At 35.1% G+C, this 24,537-nt stretch overlaps 1 protein-coding gene across 13 annotated transcripts in view; it reads right to left on the bottom strand.

Annotated features, from left to right (window-relative positions):
• Positions 1–905: 905 nt before the first annotated feature.
• Positions 906–24,537, bottom strand: part of ARFIP1 (ADP ribosylation factor interacting protein 1) — an 81,571-nt gene continuing 57,939 nt past the window's right edge. For all 13 annotated transcript variants that reach the window (XM_016144589.2, XM_016144590.2, XM_016144594.2 and 10 more), the window contains 2 exons: positions 23,667–23,841; positions 906–2,765 (listed from right to left, as the gene is read on the bottom strand). In XM_016144589.2, coding sequence (XP_016000075.1) covers positions 2,610–2,765; positions 23,667–23,841 — 331 coding nt within the window. In that variant the 3' untranslated portion in view covers positions 906–2,609. The remainder of the gene's footprint in view (positions 2,766–23,666; positions 23,842–24,537) is intronic.

Genomic DNA, 24,537 nt, shown 5'->3' with positions numbered 1-24,537 from the left:
TGTCTTGCTCTTTAGTACATTTTTTCTTAATTTCTATTGTAATAAAAGTCAACCATTTCTCCACCCCAAACCCCACAATTCTCCCCAAATCCTGATTGTTTGGTCTTTATTTTCCTAACAGCTTTTCTCTTTCCACTTAAAACATTTACAAAGTGATGTTCTGATGAGTATATGCTTTATGCATATTGGCTTTAAAAATATGTAAACAGGCACGTGTGTACACTCTTGGAGGTGTAAACTGCCAAAATCTAAGCAGCCAATTGGCGATAGGTATAACAAAGTCTTAAAAGTGTGTAAAACTTTGAAGGCTCATTTTCACTTCTAAGAATCTAATCTAAGGGAATAACTAGGTCAGAGTACAAAGAAGAATGAATGCATGCATGTTAAAGAGTAATCGAACTAGAGTTTATAAGATAAATAATTGGTAACTAAAATGTCTAACTTCAGGAGAGTTAGGTGGTCCCATGTAGTACTTACTGGTTTGGGAAGTTACGTATTTTACCTTTGATTATTTGAAATTCTAATTTTTTTCTACAATGAATATGAATTACTTTCTTAACAAAGTAAATATATCACTGGCTAATATGTTATTTACTTCTTTTGCACATGTACCCATGACTCAGAGTCACTAGGATTTTTAGTTTATTCTGAAAAATCAGTAATCCATGAAACAACTAATTCCTCAGCTACTACAATTGTTATTGAAATGTGGTAAGAGTGGGCATGTTCTCCCAAGAGATTCCAAGTGAGGGAAAATAATAACTTAACTGAGATAAAACAATTAGAAGTAACAGAAGCACCATTTTTGTTATTGTTTTTAAAGTTCAGAAAAGATAAATCGTATGTTTCAGAATTTCCAGATAGTTGTTACTTACTTTAAATTACGAAGGACCAGAGAAACAAGGCACTGCAGCAAACATTTTAATAAGAATACAAAATTCACACCAGAGGCACATTCTGGGGAATGTAAATGAACTATCACAAGTAGTAATTCTGCTGGAAGAATAAAATAAGGCTCTCTCAGAGTACAAATATACAGGAGGGAATGATTTAAAATAGGTTTATGATTTACAATCACATTACATTGTATTAAGCACTGGAAACAGGCATATTATTTAAAAAGCCAGCTAAAAGGCATTTGAACATATATAACAAATCTTACAGTCCACGAAGGTCATGTATAACGGTAATTTTAAGTACTTCATTTCAACATAAAATAATTGAACAGGTAAAGGGATGCTTCTCGAAATATTAATTTATGTCTGTGACAAAAAAAAAATCAAGAGAACTTATATTTAAAAAGGATTACATTACTGATGCGCCACAGAGCAGACAGGCCAACCACAGAACACAAAACCAACAGTCCTGAGCAAACAGACCGTGCCGGCCTTCCCCAGGCCCTTTCCTCTGTCACCCACCAGTGCCCCATATGCCGTTCCGTTACTCAAATGAAAAAAAACTCCCGTCTTTCCATTCTGCAAAAAGAATGAAGAAAATCAAACGGCAAACTGAAAAGCTGGTTTCACCATAAACCCAAAACGTGGCTTAATGAATACAAAGAAACCCAAGGTTTATACACCGTGCTCCTTTCCAAGGAAGGAACAGACACATCCAACAGTATCCGAAAGGGGTTTCCTTAGGATTATGTACATTGGTTGCATGAGAATTACTGTATCTGAGAAGGCACATATCTGTGATTTAAGGCTTAACTGGTATTGTTACACATGGAAGTCAATGAAAGCTCTCTAGGAATTCACTTCTGTCAAAATGAAATTTACCAAAAACTAGCGTCCTAAGCAGATTTCTACTCTAGAAACCGTCAAGAACTTCTACTTCCAAAATCCACCTGTCAAAAAAAATTCTCTTACACAGGTTTCACTGTGAATTAAAAGACTAACATAACCGTCCTATGACTTTGGATGATGCAAATTCATAAGCTTGAAAGCCTCGTAGAAATGACAGTGTGATTCCTGTGTCTTAAAAAAAAAAAAAAGAAAAAAAAGAAGTCTAAACAAGATTACGATGGTAGAGATTCATTATTAAAATAGTGTTTGCCACAACTCCATCATCCGTCAGAGCGGTCATCTCCGTGTGGATGCTGCAAGAACATCATATAATTTTACTCTGCAAAATAGTTTTTCCTTTAAGACAATACATGAAAATGAATCTCGTAAAGATGTTTAATATATTCATATATAAAATATCTGATGTTGATACAAATCATGTAAACCTCCCTTTGGAAAAGTTACAACTGGCCCTCATTTCTAGGACCAAAACCCTTGAATTTTCATCTGGTCAGTGCAAATCTATGTTAGATGTTTTCAAACTACAGAAATAGCCATCGACCCTCACAATACAAAAGGATTTCTCAAAAAGGAAAATTATTGTGTTCAGATTATAGAAATTACATTTTCATTAAAACCACCCACCATCCCACCAAATTTAATAGTTCAATTGTTACAGTATGAAAAAGGGAGAAACTAAAGCTGTTTGCCCAAGAATCTCTACAATGGTCGTCACCCCTTCCTCGACCCCAGCTCTGCTTAATTCTTATTAGGTTTGTTTAGAAATATAACAATGTGACTTTCTTTTTTTTTCCAGGAGTGATTTTACTGTTCTTCAAGCCATGATGAGGCATCCATTCCAGGAGTTTTCAATTTGATATGGAACTGTTTAAGTGTCTGTTCAAGCTGCTTCTGATTCCCAGCAAAGTAAGCGGCAATGGCATTGTGGAAAAGGACCAGCTGGTTGTGCAATACTTTGACCTGTGAACAGGGCAGAGTCACAAGACCAAGCATTAACATCAGTGGCAGTGAAATACAAGGTGATTTATTTCATGTCATAGTTAAACAGTGTCTCTCTCCTCAGGAAAAGCCCTTTTAATAATGCAAATATTTTATGCATAGCAATTGTACATTGCATTGCAGGATAACTGAGCCTCTGATGACTTTTAATTCCCTAAAGGGAAAAGATCAGTTTAAGAAGCTAAATACATATAGGCATACCTCGTTTTATTTTGGTTCACTTTACCGCACTTCACAGATGTTGCATTTTTCACAAATTGAAAGCAAGACTCTCTGCCAGCAAAAAGTTTAAGACTCACTTTATTGTGGTGGTGTGGAATCCAACCCGCAGTATCTCCAAGGTATGCCCCGACTCTGTTAACTACCCAACTCTGTTAACTATTTTCAAACATTACTGCAGACATTAATTAAAAATATCAATCTCCTCCAAAACTAAGAATATTTGAAATTAAATATTGGAGAAGAAAAATTATATATAAATAATTATTATATGATATATGCTACAAATCAAGTATGGATATCATTAGGCTAAGCTTTATGTGCAACTGAGTAAACTAGATACTTTTAAATAATTTAGTTTCTGCAAAGAATCAAGTATGTGGCAAGAAGTGTTGTCCAGAAAGCCAATTTACTTAAGGTTCACATGACTTTCAGTTATTTTTAATGGTTTATTACTTGTAATGCTATCAGGAATACGTTTTAACCAAGTAACACTACCTCTACGAATCCTTCTTGGGGAAATCAGCAAAGCATCACAAAGAGTTATGAATAAAGTTGTTTCCTGGAATCTTATTTATAACTGCAAAATGTTCAATAGAGAAAGTCTAAAATCCACTCTGATTTACCCATCCAATGCAATTTTCATTAAAACCGAGCTTTAATGTTTAATGATGTGAAAAGATCTGATACATGATGCTAAGTGAAAAAAGAGGATATAACATTTTCTATATGACATGACATCTGTATTCACTATGTTATACACACATATAGACACACACAGTCTCTCAAGCCATTTCTTCTTTCATCGACCTCTATAAAGGAAATAACATATTTATATTGAATATTATTTTTAGTTTGTAAAGTCTTTATTTTTAAAAATAACGTATAATAAAAATAACATGCTCACAATTACAAAGTAAAATCCGATCCACTCTCTGTACTTATCCACCTTCCTTCCCGCCTAAGAATCACTGTTAAACATTTTGTTGTATATCCTTTGAGAAATGTTATGCAATATTTAAAAACAAATGGATTGTACTATGCATTCTTTCAGTAACTGGTTCTTAAAATATCTTAGATAGATATCTTTTTATCTCGTTTATTCATTCAACAAATACTCATTAAGTATGTTCTATGTGCCAGGCACTATTCTAGGTGTTGGCGTTACATTAAAAAAAACCTATTCCTCATGAGCTTACGTTATTAGAGGATGGGGAAAGGGACGCAAGACACAAAATATGTAGTGATACCCAAGGGAATTCATATCTCATGCCTGGAGAAGAACTTGGGCTCACTCTCTAACTGCTCAAACCTTCAGGGCATCTGGTGCTGCTGATCTAAAATTTGTTTAAAACAAAAGGAATTTTTTTTCTCTTCCTCTGACAAAGAAAGTTTCTGGCAGGAATATAGTTTAAGAGGACCAGATAGCAGGAAACAATGAAAATTAAAAATATCTGTATAAATTAAAAGAGGTATATCTTGAATTTTTCTGGTCAGACATTTAAGGTCTGCAACGTTTCTCAATGAAAACCTTTGGTGCTCCGTACAATAAAGACCACAGCAAAATATTTACACCGTATACAGTGCCAGGCACTGTCCTAGAGATACAAGAAAACAAGGATAAGTAAGGCACAGGGCAGCAAAAAACGATCATTAGTATGATGAATGGGTAGTAGAGCTACATCGGGTTAACTTAAAAACAAACAAAAAACACAGGTACTTGTGGAGAGAACAGAGCTTTTTCAAGACAAGTTGGAAGAGAACAATGGGACATGAAAGGTCTAACTCCCCTGACCCCTGGTTCTGAGATATGGGAATATTTAAAAGGATGACCAGCCTCAACCTAGGGACAATTATGAAGGAAACAGGATAATCACAGGAAAAGCAGGTTTCTAGATGATAATTTAAGATGTGAGTGAAATACTCTATTATAGTGGACTGTTACAACAATGGCCCCCCCAAATCATTCCTCTCAATATCCACACCGTGAGGCGTGGTCTACAATGTGTTAAAAAGAAAAAAACTCACAGGCTCAAGATGGCGTCACTTGTGCTAAAAGCCCACGATACAAAATCTAATAGCTTTTAGGTTGGGTTTAATACCCAACCTAACTGCAGTTTCAGCCTCTCACAGGAGTAAAATTTTAAACCAATCTGTGTGAAATTTTCCGATCCACACTAGTGAGGTCATCTGCCTGGTAAGACCCCCGGTCTTCCCCTAAGGGGAGGCTCCTTGCTCGAAATGATCCACTTTTAACTTCTTAGTCCCATGTTCCTTCCATCTATAAAAACCTTCCATTTTGTACCGTCTCCTTGGAGGGCCCTTCTAGCTGCTAGAAGGGATGCTGCTGGATTCATGAATCACTTAGTAAAGCCGATTCGATCTCCAAATTTACTTGGTTGAATTTTTTAACAAATGAAAGTGAGCTTGGCCATGTAACGTTAGAAAATGAGGCCCGATAAGCCAGTGTCCGCCCTCTTGGGCTACTGCCACCGGCCTGTGAGGAAGCCCAGCCCAGCCTCCTTCGGGATGAAAGCCCACAGCGAGAGAGCAACGGCCTGTTCCAGCTGTGCCCGGCACCCAGCAGACATTCCAGCAGGGAGTGTAGCCAGAAGAACCCACCTACCCAACCCACATAATTGCTGGAAATAATACGTCATTGCTGTTCTATGCCACTAAGTTTTGGGTGTTTTGTTACGCAGCAAAAGATTAAGTGGTACATCTATGAAAAAGGTTAAGAAGGCAGTTTCCTAACAATGAATGTGGATTTTAGATAAAAACAGTGAAAAGGAGAAAAATCTAAAAGTGGTGGACAGCCTTGGAGAGAGGAAAGGCTAAGGTGGGTGATAAATAAGGAATTGAAAAAAGCCTGTACCTGGGGAGGGGTGGCTGTGTCACATGAAATAAATTAAGAGAGAAAGCAGCTAGAGAACAGAGATTCAAACAAGAGAGGCAAAGCTGCTGCTATCTGGTCCCAACATCTAACTGTGGTTTTGGAGTAAATGTGATATGTAATATAGTATCTGAAAACGATTATTTCTGACCTTCTGGGAAGAACTGCATTAGGCAAAGTTCGATACTGGTCACAGCCTCCTCAGACTTATGTTTACTATTAATCTAAGTAATTAGTAAAATATCCCTATTTTTAGGACTCTTCTTTTATAGAAATTACCGGAAAGAGCTTTGGAGTAAGGAGGCATGCATGACAATCTTAGTCGTATCACTTTCCAGTTTCTTTGTGACACCAGGCACAGGTTACTTCTAACTTCACTGGTCGAGGTCTTTATCCATTTATCAGGGATGCCATTACCAAACTAAGTTTGTAGCACTGTTTTAAGGGTTAAATGAAATCAGATACAACCTAGCACACTGTCTGACACAGAATAAGGACTCATTCCATTTCAGTGAAATCTGAGTTTACCTATTTGACAGTCAAATCTTCAAACAACATTGACTTCTCTTAGTAAAATAAACTTTCATTTATTTAGAACCCAGTGATTTGGAACTTGGAAAAAGATTGTGATATCGTGATTCATAAGAAGGAATATATAATTGGTCTTCCTCCTCATTGCTGGCACTGAGCTCCTAAAACTCTTGTGATTTCCTAAGTGATGAGATGGAAGCATCATTTGTTATAATAGTTGGTCTCTAGCCCTGTTTCTGCAACAGCCCCAGAGCTATAAGGGTGAAAGGAGCGTTCATAAGCTCATCAAGAGAGTGGGCAGACAGAAAAGACACCCAGGGACTGAGTCATGAAAAATGAACCATGACCAATACACCTTATAATATCAACAGAATTTAGCTCGCAATGGATCACGGACCTAAATGTCAGCGCTAAAAGCTATATAAACGTCTAGAAAACACACACAGGAGAAGAAAATCTCAATGATCTTGGGTTTGGCGAAGATTTCTGAATAGTACCCAAAAGCATAAACTATAAAAGAAAAAAATTAATAAACTGGATTTGATCTAAATTAAAATATTTTTCTCTTCAAAAGACACATAAAAATGAAAAAGCAAGCCACATACTGAGAGACAATATTTGCGAAACATGTGTCAGACAAAAACTTGATGCTACAGTATATAAAGAATTCTTAGAATTGAATAAGATGACAAACAATCTAATGAAAAAATAGGGAAAATATTTAAACAGGCATTTCACCAAGGAAAATATATAGATGGCAAACAAGCGCATGAAAAGATATTTGACATCTTTAGTGACTAGGAAAACTCGAATTAAAACTACAATGAGATGCCACTACACACCCACCAGAATGGTTAAAATTAAAGAGTAACCATATTTTAATGGCAAAGATGTGGAGTAAATGGACCTCTTACACAGTGATGGTGGGAATCTAAAATGGTTTAACTACCTTAAAAAAGTCTGCCAGTTTCTTCAAAAGTTAAACATGAACCTATTATGTCCATGTATCTATACATATAACCCAGCTATTCCACTCCTGAGAGAAATGAAAGTGTATGTCCACATGAAGACCTGTACGTGAATGTTCATAGTAGCGTTATTTATAATGGTCTACACTGGAATCCACCCAAATGCCTATCAGCAGATGAAGAGATAAACTGTGGCATTTCTACACAATGGAATATTACTCTGCAAAAAAAGAAATGAACAATTGATAAGTGTAACATAAAGAATCATGAAAACATGCTCATTGAGAGAAACCGGAGTATAAACTGTTTAGTTCCATTTATTTAAAATTTAGAACTAATTTATAGCCAACAGAAAGCAAATCGGTGGATGCCTGGTAACGAGGGTTGGATTACAAAGGGGCTTGAGGAAACTTTTGGGGGTGATGAACATACTATCTTGTTTTGGCGATGATTTCACAGGTGCCTGCATTGGTCAGAACTTGTTAAATTGTACGCTTCACACATGTGCAGTGGCTGCATGCCAACTATACTTCAATAGAGCTGTGGGGGAGAAGGATGGTGCTGGGGAAAGAGCTTATCCACTTGGGGAGAAAGTTGGATTCCTAACTCACATAATATAAACAAACCAGCTCCACGTGGACTTAGAATTGTGAAAAGCAAAACAATCTAAAACTTTCGGAAGAGAATACAGCCAAAATTCACACAAACTTGGGTTGGAAAAAATTCCTTAAATAGGACACAAAAGGCACTAGCAATAAAATAATAGATTGATAATTCAAGCTACTTTAAGACCTTTGATTTGTCAAAAGCCACTGCAAAGAGGGTAAATCAAAAGTCACAACGGGTAGAGGACATATATAATATATGTAACACATAACCAAAAGATATTTGTATAAAAATATATGAAGAACTACAAATCAATCCATTAGAAGTAGGGGTAAAGGTATAAACTGGCATTTTATAGTGGAAGAAATACATGTGGTCAATAAATAATTAGAGAAATAAAAATGAAGAGCAAACACACAAAAACAGCATGGTACTCTGTTTGGAGGGAATGTGGACCAAAGGGAACTTTACACACACTGCAAGCGGGAATGTAAGCTGGTATATCCATACTGGAAAACACTCTGACTTTACCTTAAAAAGTTGAATACTCATAATGCCCTTTGAGACATGGTCAGGGACATTCATAGCAGACACAGAAACAAGGCAAGTATCTTTCGACAACAGAACAGAATAGATAGATAAAATGTAAGGTATGAGGAGGGTAAGGGGATGGGTTAGAGAAGGAACATGAAAATGGAAACAAGCTATTGGTAATGTTCTAGTTCTTGGGCTGGGTGGCGGGGTCAGATGTTCATTATATTATTATGCTTTATAACTTAAATATGCATTACCTATATTATTTTATATGCATATCAATGTGATTTTTTTAATGATAAAGAAAAAAACAGGAAAATGAAGCTTTATGACTCATTTCAGATAATCAAAAATAAAAACTATGAGTTAATAGATCTAAAAATGAAACTAAATTAGAAAGTTCCAAATAATTTCCAGATTCTAATTCTCAATGTAGCCATAAATCAATTCTGTTTATAATCAAGATAATCACCTTCACTTATAAACTTCAGACAATTGAAGAAAATTCCTAACTATCTCTAAAATATGATGTTCCAATTCTTATAAACTGCTTTGTGATGTACTTTGAATTTTTGCAAACCACACTTAAGGAAAATTTCTTTCTCTAAAATGGCATTTTCCCAAGTTGGCTAGACAAAGATCATGAAGATTATTTTCAATGTTATAGAGGCAAAGCCAAGCATTAAGAAGACCCTGGATCTGAAAATAACATTAAAAAGGAGAAAAATCCATCGAATAGGAAGAAAAAATAAAATAAAATAAAATTGCATTTATTACCAGATCATGAACAAGGCAATTCATCACAAAATAAACCATTTATTAATTTTCTACTTTCTCTGTCCATTAAGTAGATAATCTTTTCATTTGCCTGTAGAGAGTCCTGTTAACTAGAAGGAAACTGATATCGCTGAAGGAGAATAAAAGATACAGGAAAATCAGGCAGCATTACCATCCCTGCCCTAAGTTTATTATGTGAATTCTCTTCTTACTTGCATAATGAAGAAACTAAGATTAAGATAATTTTTATGGTTCCTTTCTAGTAAAAGTTTCTGAAAAAAATCTGCTTTCTAAATAGAGGTATATATATATTTGGAAACTCAAAGAGCTCTCAAAAAGCCTTTCTTTCAATAGAAAAACATCCCTATGTATTTTGAAGGATAGAAACTGGCTTCTCTTTTAGACATTAAATTCCACTGAAAGTTTATGTACCAGTTTATGAACCAGCCTGTTAAATGCTCTTCTTTCAGAGGTTTTTTTTTTTTTTAAAGGTTTCACACTAGTAGGCTACCTGAGTCACAAAGTAATTTTCCACCTTGCTCTAATGTTATTATTTGGCTTTTCCTATTCTCCTATTTCAGATGACCCCTGGCTCTTGGAATTACAGAGCAGCTCAGGAGCTTCTGTATGTTTAGTGTGAAATTCTAATTTTAGAAATAGGTTCAGGTTTTAGCCAATTACTTTACTGCTCTGGGTCACAAAACTTTTTTGACTTGCATTTTAATTCTCATGTTTTAAAATGAGAGGAGACAATAAAAGCAGAGTACAGGATTTATTCATGTACTGGACCTCTAGATAGTTGTTAAAAACAGTCTAGAAAGTTAGAGAGACAGAAAGATGTGAGACGGACATCAGACAATCTTTAGCTAATCCCACAAATGTCAATAACATAAACCAGTTTCCCTGCTCCCTGGGGAGCTGACAACTCAAAACAGAGGCACTTCCTCTTCTTGTAGCTGAGGAAGTCTTGGTGGCTCACTAACAAAGCCTCAAAATGCGAGCATTAGCTCTTTTTTAAAATGGTCCCCTAGCCAGCCCCCAGTGAAACAACCCATGGGAAACCAAGAAAAGAGGGTGCTTTTTTAGGACTGCGTTCTCATTTGCACAACAAAATGATAAATACCCATTTTCACAAAAACATTCTTCCAGTAACTGTGCGAAGGTTGATGCTCAAAGCCTTTAAAAGTATACACCTGAGAGCAGCTCCCTGGTATAGGAGAGCCTTCCAGATTCACAGCTTCTCAATGATAATTTATAATTTTCAGTTAATAATTATAAATATAAAATTTCACTGCCACTTTAATCTCAGAAGCTATTTTACATCAAAACGGATAACCTATCTCATTTTTCTATTAGCACTGATTATGTGTTATATCCTATACAAGTTTTAGTTTTGATAGCTTGTCTTCAAAATCAGATACAAATTTAAATAAGAATGGTATTGACTTATATCCAATCAAACCATTACTAAATAAAAAAGAGAAATTAAACCAATTTTTGATATGAATATACTTTCTAAACAAAATAAATCAAAAACAAAATATTTTGCTTCTCTAGTTATTATTTTTGATTAACTAATTTACACTATAATATGTATTCATGTATCTTCAATGCAGTTCTGACTGATATGCTACAAGGAATCCTCAGAATGTTTTGGTTATTAAATAAATACAAATCATTACCAATTAAAGAGAAGAATTAAGTAATATTAGAAAAGCAGTTGCAATACAATTTTAAAGATAACTAATTTTTGCAATCTTAGTAATGGCTCTGCTGTTGCCATTATATATTAGCAGTGTTAACAAGACTTAAAAGTACTATTTTTAAGTTATTTGGCTTATTTATCAGGTTCACTCTACTAGGCTATTTGGCCTTGTAACGAACAATCTAGGAAAGACTGGCTTCTCAAACAGAACTGGCTTCGGGAGAGAGGAAGAAAATGAGGTGGGAGAAAGGTCAGATCCTATTTTTAAGAAAAGTGGCAAAAAGCCAAAATGTTTGAGGAAATATTTTAGGGTCATTAATACTTTTTCAATTTACTTCTATATTTATGCTATCGGATCATGAGAAATGATGAGCATATAGAATCAATCAGCCAAGTACTTTGAGTAGACTATTCTTTGATATGGTGGGTGATGCTATCCTTTGAGAGGCACTTTCTAAGTGGCAGATGATGTTACCTTTACATCAACTCTACAGTGTTCTATTCTCTCTATGTTACAGTTAAAAAAAAAAAAAAAACAGATTCAGAAAGTTGAGTAACTTGCCTATGGTCAGACAGCTAGGAAGCGGATGGGCTGGGATCCGGGGAACTCAGGAATGTCTTATTCCAAGACAGGCCCATGTTCTTTCACCTGGTCTAACCTGCCTCTATTCATATAGCAATAAAGATTTTGGAAAGCTTTTAAAAGAAGTCTGAAACAAACAAAAAAAGAAAGGCAGAGCACCTAAATGACAAATGCAGAAAAGATATACTTTGACTTCCTTCCTAATTTGGTCTCTGGCCCTGAAGCTGCATTTATTTAAACATCCTAGGAACAAGGATCTAATGCAAGGGGCTGGAACAGATGAAAGAAGTTAATTCCTTCTAAAATTATGAAGAATACAATATTAAATTTTCATGTATCTTTTCATAATTCCAGAGCAAGGAAAATCTATACGGAACTATTTATTGACATATGTCCTAATTTAGGAGAAATTTAAAGTGGTTTATAAGAATAAAATAACAACAGAAAAGCTAACATTTAAAACAGAAGCAAAAGAAGATAGAGGTAACAATTCTAGGCAGAAATGGGATGATGACAAATTAGACAGATTTTCAAAACCTAATATCAGAAACAATTACAGTAATTTAGAAATATAGTAAATCACTGTGAACTCAATTACAAAGAACTTTCAAAAAGATCTGCCGAACAATGAGCAACGCAGATCAGACATAAGCAAAACCACTATGGCAACATCTGGTGAATGACCTACAATGTGGCATACAATACTTTAATTGTTAAAGGGCAAAACAAACTTCGACACTGACTAACACAGCAGAGACAAGCTGAGGTTTTAAACAGAAACTGGGTAAGAGAACTTTAAGAGCCAAGTGGATACACTGAAAACGTCCTCCCGCCTACACAGCATGTATCAGTAGACGATAAATACCATTTACAAAGTTACTGACTGAAAAACTTGAAGTATTACTTCATAGACATCAAAACCATAAAAAGGTACTTTATTTCTACCAAATGAACTTTTTTCCAAATCAAATTTAGATTATATACCTTATCAAAGGTACTGAAGTAATAGAGAAGATACAATTTCTAGTTATTAGTTTTAATATATTTATTTATAACTTAAACTTCAGATTAATTACTGGCTCTCCCAATAATTCTATAAAACAGGTGTTTATACTACGTGTACAACCATCCAGAGTTGGCAGGTTGCCTTAAACGTATGACGAATGGCTGGAACAAAATCACTCTTTAGTGAGACATCTCTAACCACTAATGTGTAAAGCATTAACTCCTTTCTTTACTCCTATTTAAAAATGTATAATTATATATTTCTCTGCCCATCATTGATTTTTTTTCTTCAGTCAGTAAGAGACCAGAAGAATAATAAGCAGGGAAGTATACCTGTCTTAGTATTTTATGAGATTTATGATTTTATTACTTTGTAATAAGATTGGGAAATGCCTGTCAATGTTAAAAAAAACCCTGCCAGTTGAGAAAGAGAGGTACTATCAAAAATAAGGGTGTGGGCACTGGGAAGGGAGACAGAGAAGGAAAGACAAATATGAACTATAAGAAGAGGTAGAAGGACAGATTTCATTTTTCTGAGTCACTGGGATAGGTTTCAACAAATCACTGAGAAGCGGGTTTTAAAAAAAACATCCTAAAAGGGAAAAAGGGCAGTTGTTTTTGAAAAGGTAACTGATAACTCATAATCTGTAAACTTCAGTAATGGCAGGACACAGAACTGTGGTAATATAATTCTTTATCCAGTGATACATTAAAATTCTCAATGCACAGGTTTTCTTCCCTTTCCAAAAACTTCTATTTCCCTTTTGCTTTATGGTTTATGGTGTCAGCTCCCTCTGCTTCCTCCCTTCCTTCCAAGAGCTCCAGGTTTCGATGTAACCAATATGGCTTCTGTTTTACGAAGATCCGTCTTTTCTCTTTTTTAAGAACCTTCCCTGGAGCAGCATTATAGCTTCATTTCAGTTAACCAAAAGCAGGGCTATGGAGTTATACTGGTCTACATTTGAATCCTGGTCTGGCTGTGAGACTTCGGCCAAGTTACTTAACCTCTCTAAAGTTTAGCTTCATTATCTGTATATTAGTATATGATTATCCAGATCACAGATTAGATACACATACAAATAGATATTATATAAAATACTTAATGAGAGCTTCCTCCATATACAGATTACTCAGAGATCAGCATCTATCAATTCACTTAAGGTAGGAAGGGAATGCTCCAAGATGCATCCACAGAGCTTACTTCTAGGGGAAGAACTAGATTAATGGTCATTCACAGCACGGTGTGACCCGTATTTTAAGGAGAGAAGGCTCTGGGCGCAATGGTAATACATAGGGGAAGAAAGAAACTTTCAAGTTGCTGGAGGAAATATCAAGCCACATAAATCATTCGAGTTAGCATCTGAGATCCTACTTCAAAATCAATTTAGGTACAGAAGAGTAGTTAAGGAATTAGGTATTTCTTTGTATCGATTAGGTGACCCTGTTCTCACTGGCCTTGGGATAATGGGCAACAGGAATTTATAGTGAAACCTGTGGCCTATTCACCAAATCTACCCATCGTTACATTCACCAAACAGTTTTCCTTCATAAGTATAGTTTTAGACTATACCTTGGAAGACCAACTTTTTTTTTTAAGACTGAGAACCCAATCTCTTACACAACTAACAAAATTCTGATCCTATGCATCTAACAACCATTTATTACCTTAATAAAAAAGATTTATTAAAATCTGTGATAAAGTCATTATTTTTCTTTAAAAAAATCCATAAGCAGTAATGCTATGTTCTGCTTTAAGATGAGGACAGCAAATTTAACATAAGTTTATAAATCATTTAAATGTATCTATCATCCAGGGCTTCTTCAAGAATTTTTTTCTGACCTTTTCCCACCAATGTTCATGTTACTCATTCTTGTGCGGTCCTGCTTAAGGCATACTGCCACCTCACCTAGCCCAGCAGGTATTTCCAGCCGACGCTGATGGTTTTTTTTCCTTCATCAAGTTCTATATTTCTTCTTTCTCAGGCTTAACTCAGCATTTCATATCTAACAGATTTTACTAACTGTCCTCTCTGTCCTCCATTAGGCTGTAAGTCGTTTGTCGGCAAAGAGTTTGTCGTAATACCTTCATATAATATTTTTTAGGACTAGATAGTCTAACAGCCCCAAACAAAAACCTTAAAAAACTTATTAAATTAAAAAGAGCATCTTTTAAAAACTTAAAGACGGAAAAGCAGAATGCTATGAGTTTTAAGAGAAATAAAGAAGAAACTCACTTATCGAATGATTTTTTTAGAATCTAACAAAGCAAAATGTAGATGAGTCACGGAAGGAATATATATATGGTCAACAAGGTGCTGAGTCATTACTGAGACCACTTCAAGGAAAGGTTAAAGGTTAAAAAGTACAATGCAAAGTTAAATTCTTAAACACTGCTAGTGTCTTCTAAGATTTTACTCAGAAATATTAATTAGAGGTTTTACTTTTAAGTTAATTGAAGACCGTAACTAAGAACTTAAAAAAAAATAGTGCAGTAATGCCACTGTCACCAAAATCAATACCGATTACCAGTGATCTGTTTAAATTTTACACTGATCACTTAAAAAATCAACTGTATTACAAAACATGGCAAATTGACTTGGGTGATCCCCAAGGTTGGACAAATCAGGGAAATGTGGATCTGAGTAGTACACAGCTTTCAACCATTTTATAAATGGTTGAAATGGATTTTATAAGCGAATCCTATTCATTCAAAGTAAAGAGACCAAACAATTCCCTCCTCTTACAACAGAAAAATGAAATCCAAACCCTCCTCTCCAAATAAGTTAATCACTTCTGACCAAAAGGGTCAGAAAACATAAGAACCTTATAATAGCTCCCCCTCCCACGCTCCCAAAAAAGAACCAAGTCAAACCTATAAAAACAACAGCAATTCCTGATTATAAAACTATCGCTCCTGGGAGGCTTTTAAATCTTGTGTATAAAATACCTCTCCTCCACAAAAATTACATGCTGGAAATCTTAGCACAACAGACAAGAGAGACTGACTGTATGGACTGGTTAGCTAGGCATGCTCTCTCCCTCTCATTCACCAGTTCACAACTGCAAATAGGGAGTTACTGATAGATTCTCAGATTATCAATCGTCGATTGATTCTGAGTAAGTATGGCTTGGATGATGCTAATTTAAAATTCAACTCATAACACATTTGTTTTGGTTGCATAGTTTTTATAAGGATAGTTAACTTCTGCCTCTTTTCTAAAGAGAGAAAGGAGGCAATGCAAACCACAGGCAAATTTTTCCTCCTCCATGTGGGATTAGAAAAAATTTTAAAGGGATCTATGAGCCAAACCACTAACAGCAGCAAACAAAATTATTTTCCGATATAAGTGAAAGGTACTATATCACCCCATTTCTAATCTGTCACTTAAGAATGATGTAGGGAACTCATGTCCTAGGCAAGTTAACTATTTTTCTATTGTCTCCAACACAGAATTGATAATTTGATTTTAAAGCTAAGATAAAAATTATAGGCTATGTAAATACATTTTCAACTTTTAAAAATAGAAATCTAGTTGAGTCTCATTTTGAAAAAAGATAAGACATACTATTTAAAAGACAAATATTTTCCAGCTATACTTTCTTTCTTTTTAAAGTTAAATCTGATTCTTTGAATAGGTAGGATTAAAACTGAAAAGATATAGAAAATATGAGAAGTCTCATTTCCACTACTATCTCCAACTACTCTGCTCCTCTTATAGGTAACTGATTTTAATTAGTTAATTCTTCTGATTTTTCTTCATGCAAGCACAAAATCTGATTATACATTCTTATGTTCTTCCTTTCTTATACACTGCTTTGCATCTTCCCCTTTTCTTTTAATAATATTTTGAGGACTTATCAATAGCGTCTCTATTATTTATTTATTTTGGCATCCCGTTATACAAATGCACCACAGTTTATTCTATTAGTCCTTTACTGCTGAACTGCTGGGTTGTTTCTCTTCTTCTGGTGTTACAGGTGAAGCTGCGACGAATAACCCTGCACACACGTCCTTTCTTTCTTGTGTAGGCCCCATCTATTTGTGCAGCTTCGTCCACAGCTCCTCTCCCCAGTCCTTCCTCCGCACACCTGTAGTTGACTCCTTTCCAACCCTCTGGGTCTCGGCCCCAGGGTCACTTCCTCTAGCCGGCCTCCCACAACCCCCACACCAAGGCACCCTCTCTTTGTATTCTCACATGACCCCTCTATTTTCTTCACAACATTATGTCTTTATGTAATTATCTGGTTAATGTCTATTTTTCTTACTCGACCGTAAGCTGTATGATGGCAAGGCTTGTCTGTATTTCTACTACCTAACCCAGTGACTGGCTTAAAAAATGCAGCCAATGAATATCTGCTAATAAAAAAATAAAATGTCAAAGGTGCTAATTATACGTCAATCTGTTCTCAGTATTTTACGTATATTTCTTTTTTACCTTTAAAGTATCTCTTCATTCCTTCGGTTCACCAAAAAACAAAAACGAAAACAAAACAAAACAAAACACCAAGTAAAATCTATAAAAATAGCATTTATGATTCTAAGGCGATCACTCCTGGGAGGCCTTCAAATCACCCTTCTGTACCACCACACTAGCCAAGTTCCCATCATCCCTTGTCTGAACTACTGTATTCACTCTTAGGTTCTACTGAAATCTATGCTCCATGTTTTAGTCCTATTATTTGCCAAGAATTCTTTCAATGGCTTCCCACTGATAGTAAAATAAACTTTTCCTTAACATGGTCTATAAGGCCTGTATGGTCTGGACCCTGCTCACCTCCCATTCTTCTCTCTACGCTCTAGTCACAGTCATTCTGTAAACATACCACACCCCTGCCTGCCACAGGGCTGTTGCACATGCTATATTTTCTACCTGGAACACTCTTTGCTTCTCACTTTACCTTGTTAATGCTCAACACTTGCCCAAGGAAACTTGCCCTGTTTACTCTTAACTGACCATGTTGCACTACTTCTCCTTGAAAACACTGGTCACAACCAAAATTATATATATGTATATATTTTTGGTATGATTTGTTCAATGTTGTTTCTTATAAGCTCTTTGACGGTAGAATTTTTTACTTTTGCCCAATGGGTATCATCAACATCCAGAACACTTCCTAGTGAAGCGGGTCTAAAATTTCGCCACCCTGAAATATGCCTTTTGTAATAATGATTCTAGGCTGGTTATTAAGAAACAAAAGACTTAAAAAATAAATAAGTAAAAAGAAAGAAAAGACTCAGAAAGAACCTTTGACCCTTCCCTTTACCTGCCTAAAGGAATTCAGATAGAACACCTGCTTAAGGAAGACAGTATGACCTTCGCATCATAATATCAACCAAATGTGGCAGACAGGGAGAAAATAAGCGAAGACTGTTTACTGACCATCCCTCGTGTCCCATTGTTTCTGGGCAGCCCAGCGAAATTTTATTTACCACATGTTTGTTCTTTCTTTTACCTCTAAATCGCCTGCTTTCCCTTCGAAATCCCAGACCCCTGACCTCCTTTCTCCTTTGTCCAAAATGACAAATAAACCTCAACTACCCAATGCATATCTGGGTCTCATATTCTTATGCCCCCCCCCCGCCCCCAAATACATCAATAATAAAATCTGGACATTTTCTCTTGTTACTCTGTCTCATGTTAATTTGATTATTAGCCCAGCTAGAAGAACTTAGAAGGTGGGAAGAAAGTCATCCCTCACCTCTGGCACACAGTATATACCTAAAAACATGTTAAAGGAATGAAAAAAGAACAAAAATAGTATGGAATTATATCAAGCTATATGATGAAATAAACTCAGGAATTAAGTTTAAAAGTAAAATTGCATGGGTAAAGGAATGCTTCATAGGATCCAAATGTAGGTAATTCCATTTGGCACAGTGTTAAGGTTGCTTATCATACTAAACACTTACATTTTCAACCCATAAACATTTATTTATTTATTTATTTATTTTATATTGAACTAGGTAAGGTTCTTTTACCTATAGAACTTAATTTCATTTGCCCTCTGAGCAAATGACAAGAGACAATACTGGTTATCCCTCTAGTTACAGAAATAAACATGCCAGTGTCATTGGAATTGATATTTTAAAAGTATCAAGAGTAAGTTAAGTTCTTTTCTTTTGACCATGGGGAAAAAGATTTCAAGAACATATCTGCTTGTACATATTAAGTAATGATTAATATGCTCCTTAAAGTCTGGCATGTATCTATTTGTTAAATTCAGAGGTTTGTATTTTTTCCTCTCAAAGAGAACTTTTAGTAGACAAAGAATACCTTTGCCCTCCAAGCTTTTTCAAACATTTACAGCATATTTTACAAAAATGTACTAGGCTCTGAGTATTTCGTATTATTGTACATATTTGCATAAAGCCACTGAGTCATCACATCTAGATATACAGCTATCTCATATTACATGAGTATGTTTATTTTAGGTTTATTCTCAGTGTATTCTCTCTCCTCTTTCTCCTGCCTCACCACTTTATTTCATTGGATTTTTCTCTGAAAGTTAAATTCATAATAAGATGCATATAAAACAAGTCTGTAATATATTAGAAAAAATCCTAATTTACAGGAATATTACTGTATTATGATTATATATGAAACACGATATAAGTGAAAAAAAGTTTTTTAATCAACCTAAGATTCAGAATGACTACAATTTTTGAGAAAAAAAATTTTAAATTATGTAGCAATATTAATTAAATATGTGTCCAGGGCAGATCCCAAGTCTGCTCTATCTTTTTCTGCCCCTGCCCCAGCTCTGGCCATCCTTTAAGTCACTGATATATAATAATGGGAAAAACACTGCATGTAATGGTTATAGTTAATTAACTGGCATTACCTTAAAGGAAGAGTATATTTTATCCTTTTAAAAATAAGAATAAAATTAACAGAATCCTTACTTTTTATTTATATCCTAAAATGCTTTGCTAAATCTTTTGATATATTCAGTTTTCTTTTTTCCCTAATACCTAATAGCCCTGAAAAGAGATTTACCATTCCTAAGTTAAATTATGTTCATCTTAAAGGAAACAATCTTAAATTACTCTTTTCACAGTCTACATGGTTCCAAGCCATATAAAATGTTTCTAAAAAAATAAACGTGGGTCACTCACAATGATTTGCATTATGTTCCTTTAATTTTTGCTTCCTCTGTCCATGCAAGCCATACACACTGCAGACAAGAGAAGCATTTCTGAGAGAGCATGCTTTGTCCTCACTAAAGAAAAGAGTGAGGTAATCAGGATTTGCCCTGCTACCCCATGCTAGTTGACTCTCATTTACTTCCATTTCCTTCCCTTGCCTTCAGTGTACCTCTGATTCTGGGAAGAAACGCAAACACGCATTTGCTAAGTGATGACTATGCATTTACACCATTGCTAGGCATCATGAGGGCTGTTAAAGAAGGCACGGTATCCTTTCTCACAAAGTCTACAAAGCACCAGAAACGTCTATTTTTTTCCTCTTTACTAAAGTAGCCTATGTTTTGTTTTGAACCTTGAAAGGAAAGACTGAAGGTAAATAAACTGCCTCAATCCACAAAACAGCTCAAGTTACATTATTTAAAGGTGTAGAAAAAGAGAAATATTGATGAAAGGAGAAACATTAGAACAGCCTAACTAACTTTGTCCTTAATGCTTTGCGCCTCAGTGTTGTTTAGTAAATAAGGAAGAGAATATCAGAGATTAATAAGTGTTGTTTAAGTTAAAGATAAATACAATATATCACACCGGGTGAGGGGTGCATAGAGTATAGACTGTTAATAGTAAAAGAATACAAGTTTTTCTATTAAAGGTAAAACTACTTCTAAAAATAGAAATCTATGACAAATATAGACGTGTGCACATATCACTCAGCATCAACGTTTGCACATACACAGGAATGTGTGTATTTTACACACTTATTCCCTTTGCCTTGCCAGAGAAGGAAGGTTAGACTAACTACATATAAACACCTTAATATTCTAAAATACAGCTAAGACTACCTCTTGTCCCTTTTGAAAAGATTTTAAAAGAAGTTCTAAGAACAAAACAAAAACATTCTCACAATGTTTGGCCACTAAAATTTACTGCAATAGACACAAGAACGGTTCTTAGTACTTTACTCGATGACTATCTGCTTTTACTTTATGTGTATACTAGGTGTCTGGTTATCTGGAGTCTCATTTTAGAAAAGAACTGTTGCTATGGGAAGACACTCCAAAAACCATAAGAACCAAAAAAAAGTCCCCACTGCCTCCTCCAAAAAGCTGCCAAAACAGCTTTCAAAAAAAGCAGTAACCTTCAGGACATCATCAAATTACAAAATAGCACACTCGATGTTTCACGGAACTTTAAAAACTTTTGTTTTTAAAAAACTCAATATATGATACTTAAGAAATAGAGTATATTACATTTTGTTAAAATTCAAGTGCTAAGTAGATTATCTGACAACTGCCTTTAAGATATATTAAGGCACAAATCGGCTGTAATTTAAAAAAAAGAACCAAAAAACTCAGATTTGAAGCATTTCAAACTGCCAAGAACACAGACAAGGATGATAGACAGTCTGCGGCCTAAGGGCTTGCTTTTTCCTCATTTTCTAAGACCTTTTAAATAACAAAAAAGGGTAAAAGTTGCTTAACAATAACAAAAAAAAAAAACCCAGAGTTTTCTCATGGATCTGTCTTCATCCAAATTGTAGTTATTTATTGCTTAATATAATAGAAACCAACGTGATCTCTTTATAGTTTTGAAGAGTTAAATAAAAAAGATAAAGAGGTCAGAGTTTACAGATTCTATTTTAGATATAACTGCTTACTGAGTTCAACCTGAAACTTCGCTTGATGGCAACTGTGTAAACCCAAAAACGAAGAATGTCTCTAGGCCACTTAAGAACATACAATCTTTGAGAATAAAGACAATTTCATGTTTTTATTTTACAGTAAGAAAAGTCAACAGAAGAGAGGATGTGACAATGACACCATTATTTTCAAACAATACCTTCCGAACCTTTATCTCCAAAGCCCTGACCCTACTCATCCAAACTGCAAACCTACATCATTAACTTCCTACCAACTATTTCCACCACTTCAGTATCCTGAACTCTGAGGTTAAATTGAACAAATTCCCATCCCTCCTCCCGCATAGCCTTCCAGCTAACCCAGCCTCCTATGTTGATTTCCCAATCCTTGTTGCTCGGTTTTGAAATCACAGCGTTCTTTCCTTTCTACGGCTACTGCAATGAAGGTTGTTATGAGGATTAAGTGAGAGACTATATATCAAATGCATGGTAACTGACAAATGAGAACTGCCTTCCCTGATTCATATCTAAATCTGGAGATCTACTACTGCCAAGTTTCAAAAATAGTTACAGTAAAAGAAGTAGCAGTCAATGGCCATTGATTATCCTTGTGTAATTGTGCTTATTTTTACTTACTCTGGCAAGAATCATATAAGCAAATATGGTTTAAGGGTACTGATTCTTCCAAAAGAACTTTCCCTCCTTTTTATAAAGGCAATACAATCTTCAGAGAAATTGTCCCAAATACAGAAACATTTATAGAAAACGAAAATTACCCATAATCTCACTTCTCACAGAATACCACACAATATCATTAGATCCCAATGGAATGCAATTGTCATTTTATAGATTTGTCCTAAAATCATTTCCCCTATTTGAAGAGGTCTTCAATCTCCAAATTTTTCCTTCAAATTAGCTTTGGACAGAGCCCAAAAGATTCTAGCATACTTCATTTAGCACCACATTGTCTAGTCCTGATCCATGATAGGGCAGTATGTCAAAAATATTTTTATATTTAAAATATACATCTATACCTAGGTATTGATATATTCCTATCCATTGTAATATTAAACGGTATAACTGATCTATTATATGGACATATATATGAATGACTAAAATGAATGCCATCTGATGTGCTCAGCCAATGAATGCTAAAAGGCTGCACTGTGCTGCGTGAATGATCCTGGGCAATCGGATAACTCTGCTGAAGTTTCCTTTATTGCCATAGTAATGTTTCTCACGTGAATACTTTCCACTCATTGTAGCTGAAAAAAAAAGAGGGGGGTGGTCAAAAGGGCTGGACTTGGTAGGTCTCAAGGAAATGTGTAATTCTGCAACTTTTATGATAACCAAAAGAGTTTCTAATGAAATGTTAAGGAAAACAAGGTATCAATAGGCAATAAGAATGGAAGAATAACTTTAAGAGGGTACCTGGAAAGAAGCAGAGTTGAAGGCCTATATGACTTCAGAAGATGTGAGAAGCACAAGAAGGGGACCACCAAAGTGCAATGGTTAAGACCCCATCTCCATGGGACTGAGCCACAGCTACTTTGTACTGTGCTCGCTACTGGCTCTCCCATGCCCAGAACTGCAACCCCCTCACAAAACTGTGTACACATGCATTGGAAGAAATGTTAAACATGACATCCTGTCCTTTACTTAAAAATCAAAACTCAGGAGCCCGTTATTGCAGGAATCCATTTCTAAATGAAGCCTACAGCAGGCCCATCTCAGCTCTCACTGTCTTGGATATGTTCATGTCACATGAAAATAATGTGGATAACTGATTTTTTGGCTTATTTCTTCTAGGCTATGTTAACTATAGCCCTACGCTGGACCTTTTAGTCATTTCCTATTTATCAGTTACTGGGAAGAATGCTGGTCTCTTCTCAAAATCTGTATCTACCATTAATAATAAAGTTTTAAAACATCCAGAGCAGAACCTATCATTAAAAAAACTTTTTAAAGCACTTGACGTGAACACCAATTTGAAGACGAACCATTAAACGGCAAGTATTTTTGCCAATTGTTATGAAAGACTGGGACTGCAGAGTTGATGGCGGCTTTATGACAGAGAGGTAAATATATTTGATGTACTTCTAAAAACTCAAACACTGATTATAAATGGACTTCTGTTTTGCAACTTTACGAAAGAGTTAACAGAAACAACAACAAAAAAACTTTCAATTTATCTCTCTCTAGGGTGGCTTTATTTTAAAGTCCACAGAAAGATCTCAGACAGTAAAGAATGAATTCACCTTATTTTCTTCTAGAAGTTTTAACTTGATAGAAACATCATTGCGCATTTTATCATATTTTTCCTTATGTGCTTGGAACAGATGCTGTGACTGCTCAATCTTTGGCAGAGTGTTTGCGTCACGCGGTCCAAGATTCAGTTCTTCTAAATCAGTGCGATATGCATCATATTCGATCCTGGAAAAAAGAGAATAAATGAATCGTGCTACAAAAACTGATGAAATAAGTTCAGGGGGTGAGTTAGAAATATATAATAATGTCATACTATACATTAATACATAATAATTCTCACATATTTTGTACCTTTTGTAGCTTTTAAAATTATATAAATCTTTAATGCAAAGAACTATTAATATAAGCAGGGGAAGGGACGAGCTGCCTATTAATCTCATTACTATACCTTCCACTAACTTTATTGATATGGACTCAATTCTGTACAGTATTAACAGACAAGTAAAATTTCCAAAATTTAAAAGCCAGTTTAAAAGCCACATGTTAAAATCTAATGCTAATGAGATGAAGGGCAGTGATCGACTTCCCGTGTGAACTGGTTAACATTGATAAGGCAGAGCAGGTGAGGACAGCAGACTTTAGAATGACATACGCAGACTAACTGATAAAAGGAAGTTACGCTGAGGGTCAGCAGTCCTCAAATGTAGTCCAGGTCCGCAGTGTACAAGAGAAATACAATGCAAGTCATATATGTAACAAAGTTTTCTGGTAGTCACATTAAAATAATAAAAATTAATTTCATCTGTTTTTTAAAATAATTTATTTAAAAAAATCTAAAATATTATCATTGTAAAATATAATCAATGTAAAAAATTGTTGTTGAACTATTTTACTTTGGGGGGTTGGTACTGAGTCTTTGAA

The sequence above is a fragment of the Rousettus aegyptiacus genome, unplaced genomic scaffold (assembly GCF_014176215.1).
Source record: "Rousettus aegyptiacus isolate mRouAeg1 unplaced genomic scaffold, mRouAeg1.p scaffold_m13_p_16, whole genome shotgun sequence".
In the NCBI taxonomy this organism is placed as follows: Eukaryota; Metazoa; Chordata; class Mammalia; order Chiroptera; family Pteropodidae; genus Rousettus; species Rousettus aegyptiacus.
Note: the sequence above shows the minus strand (reverse complement) of the source record. Positions and strands in the feature narration are given on the sequence as shown.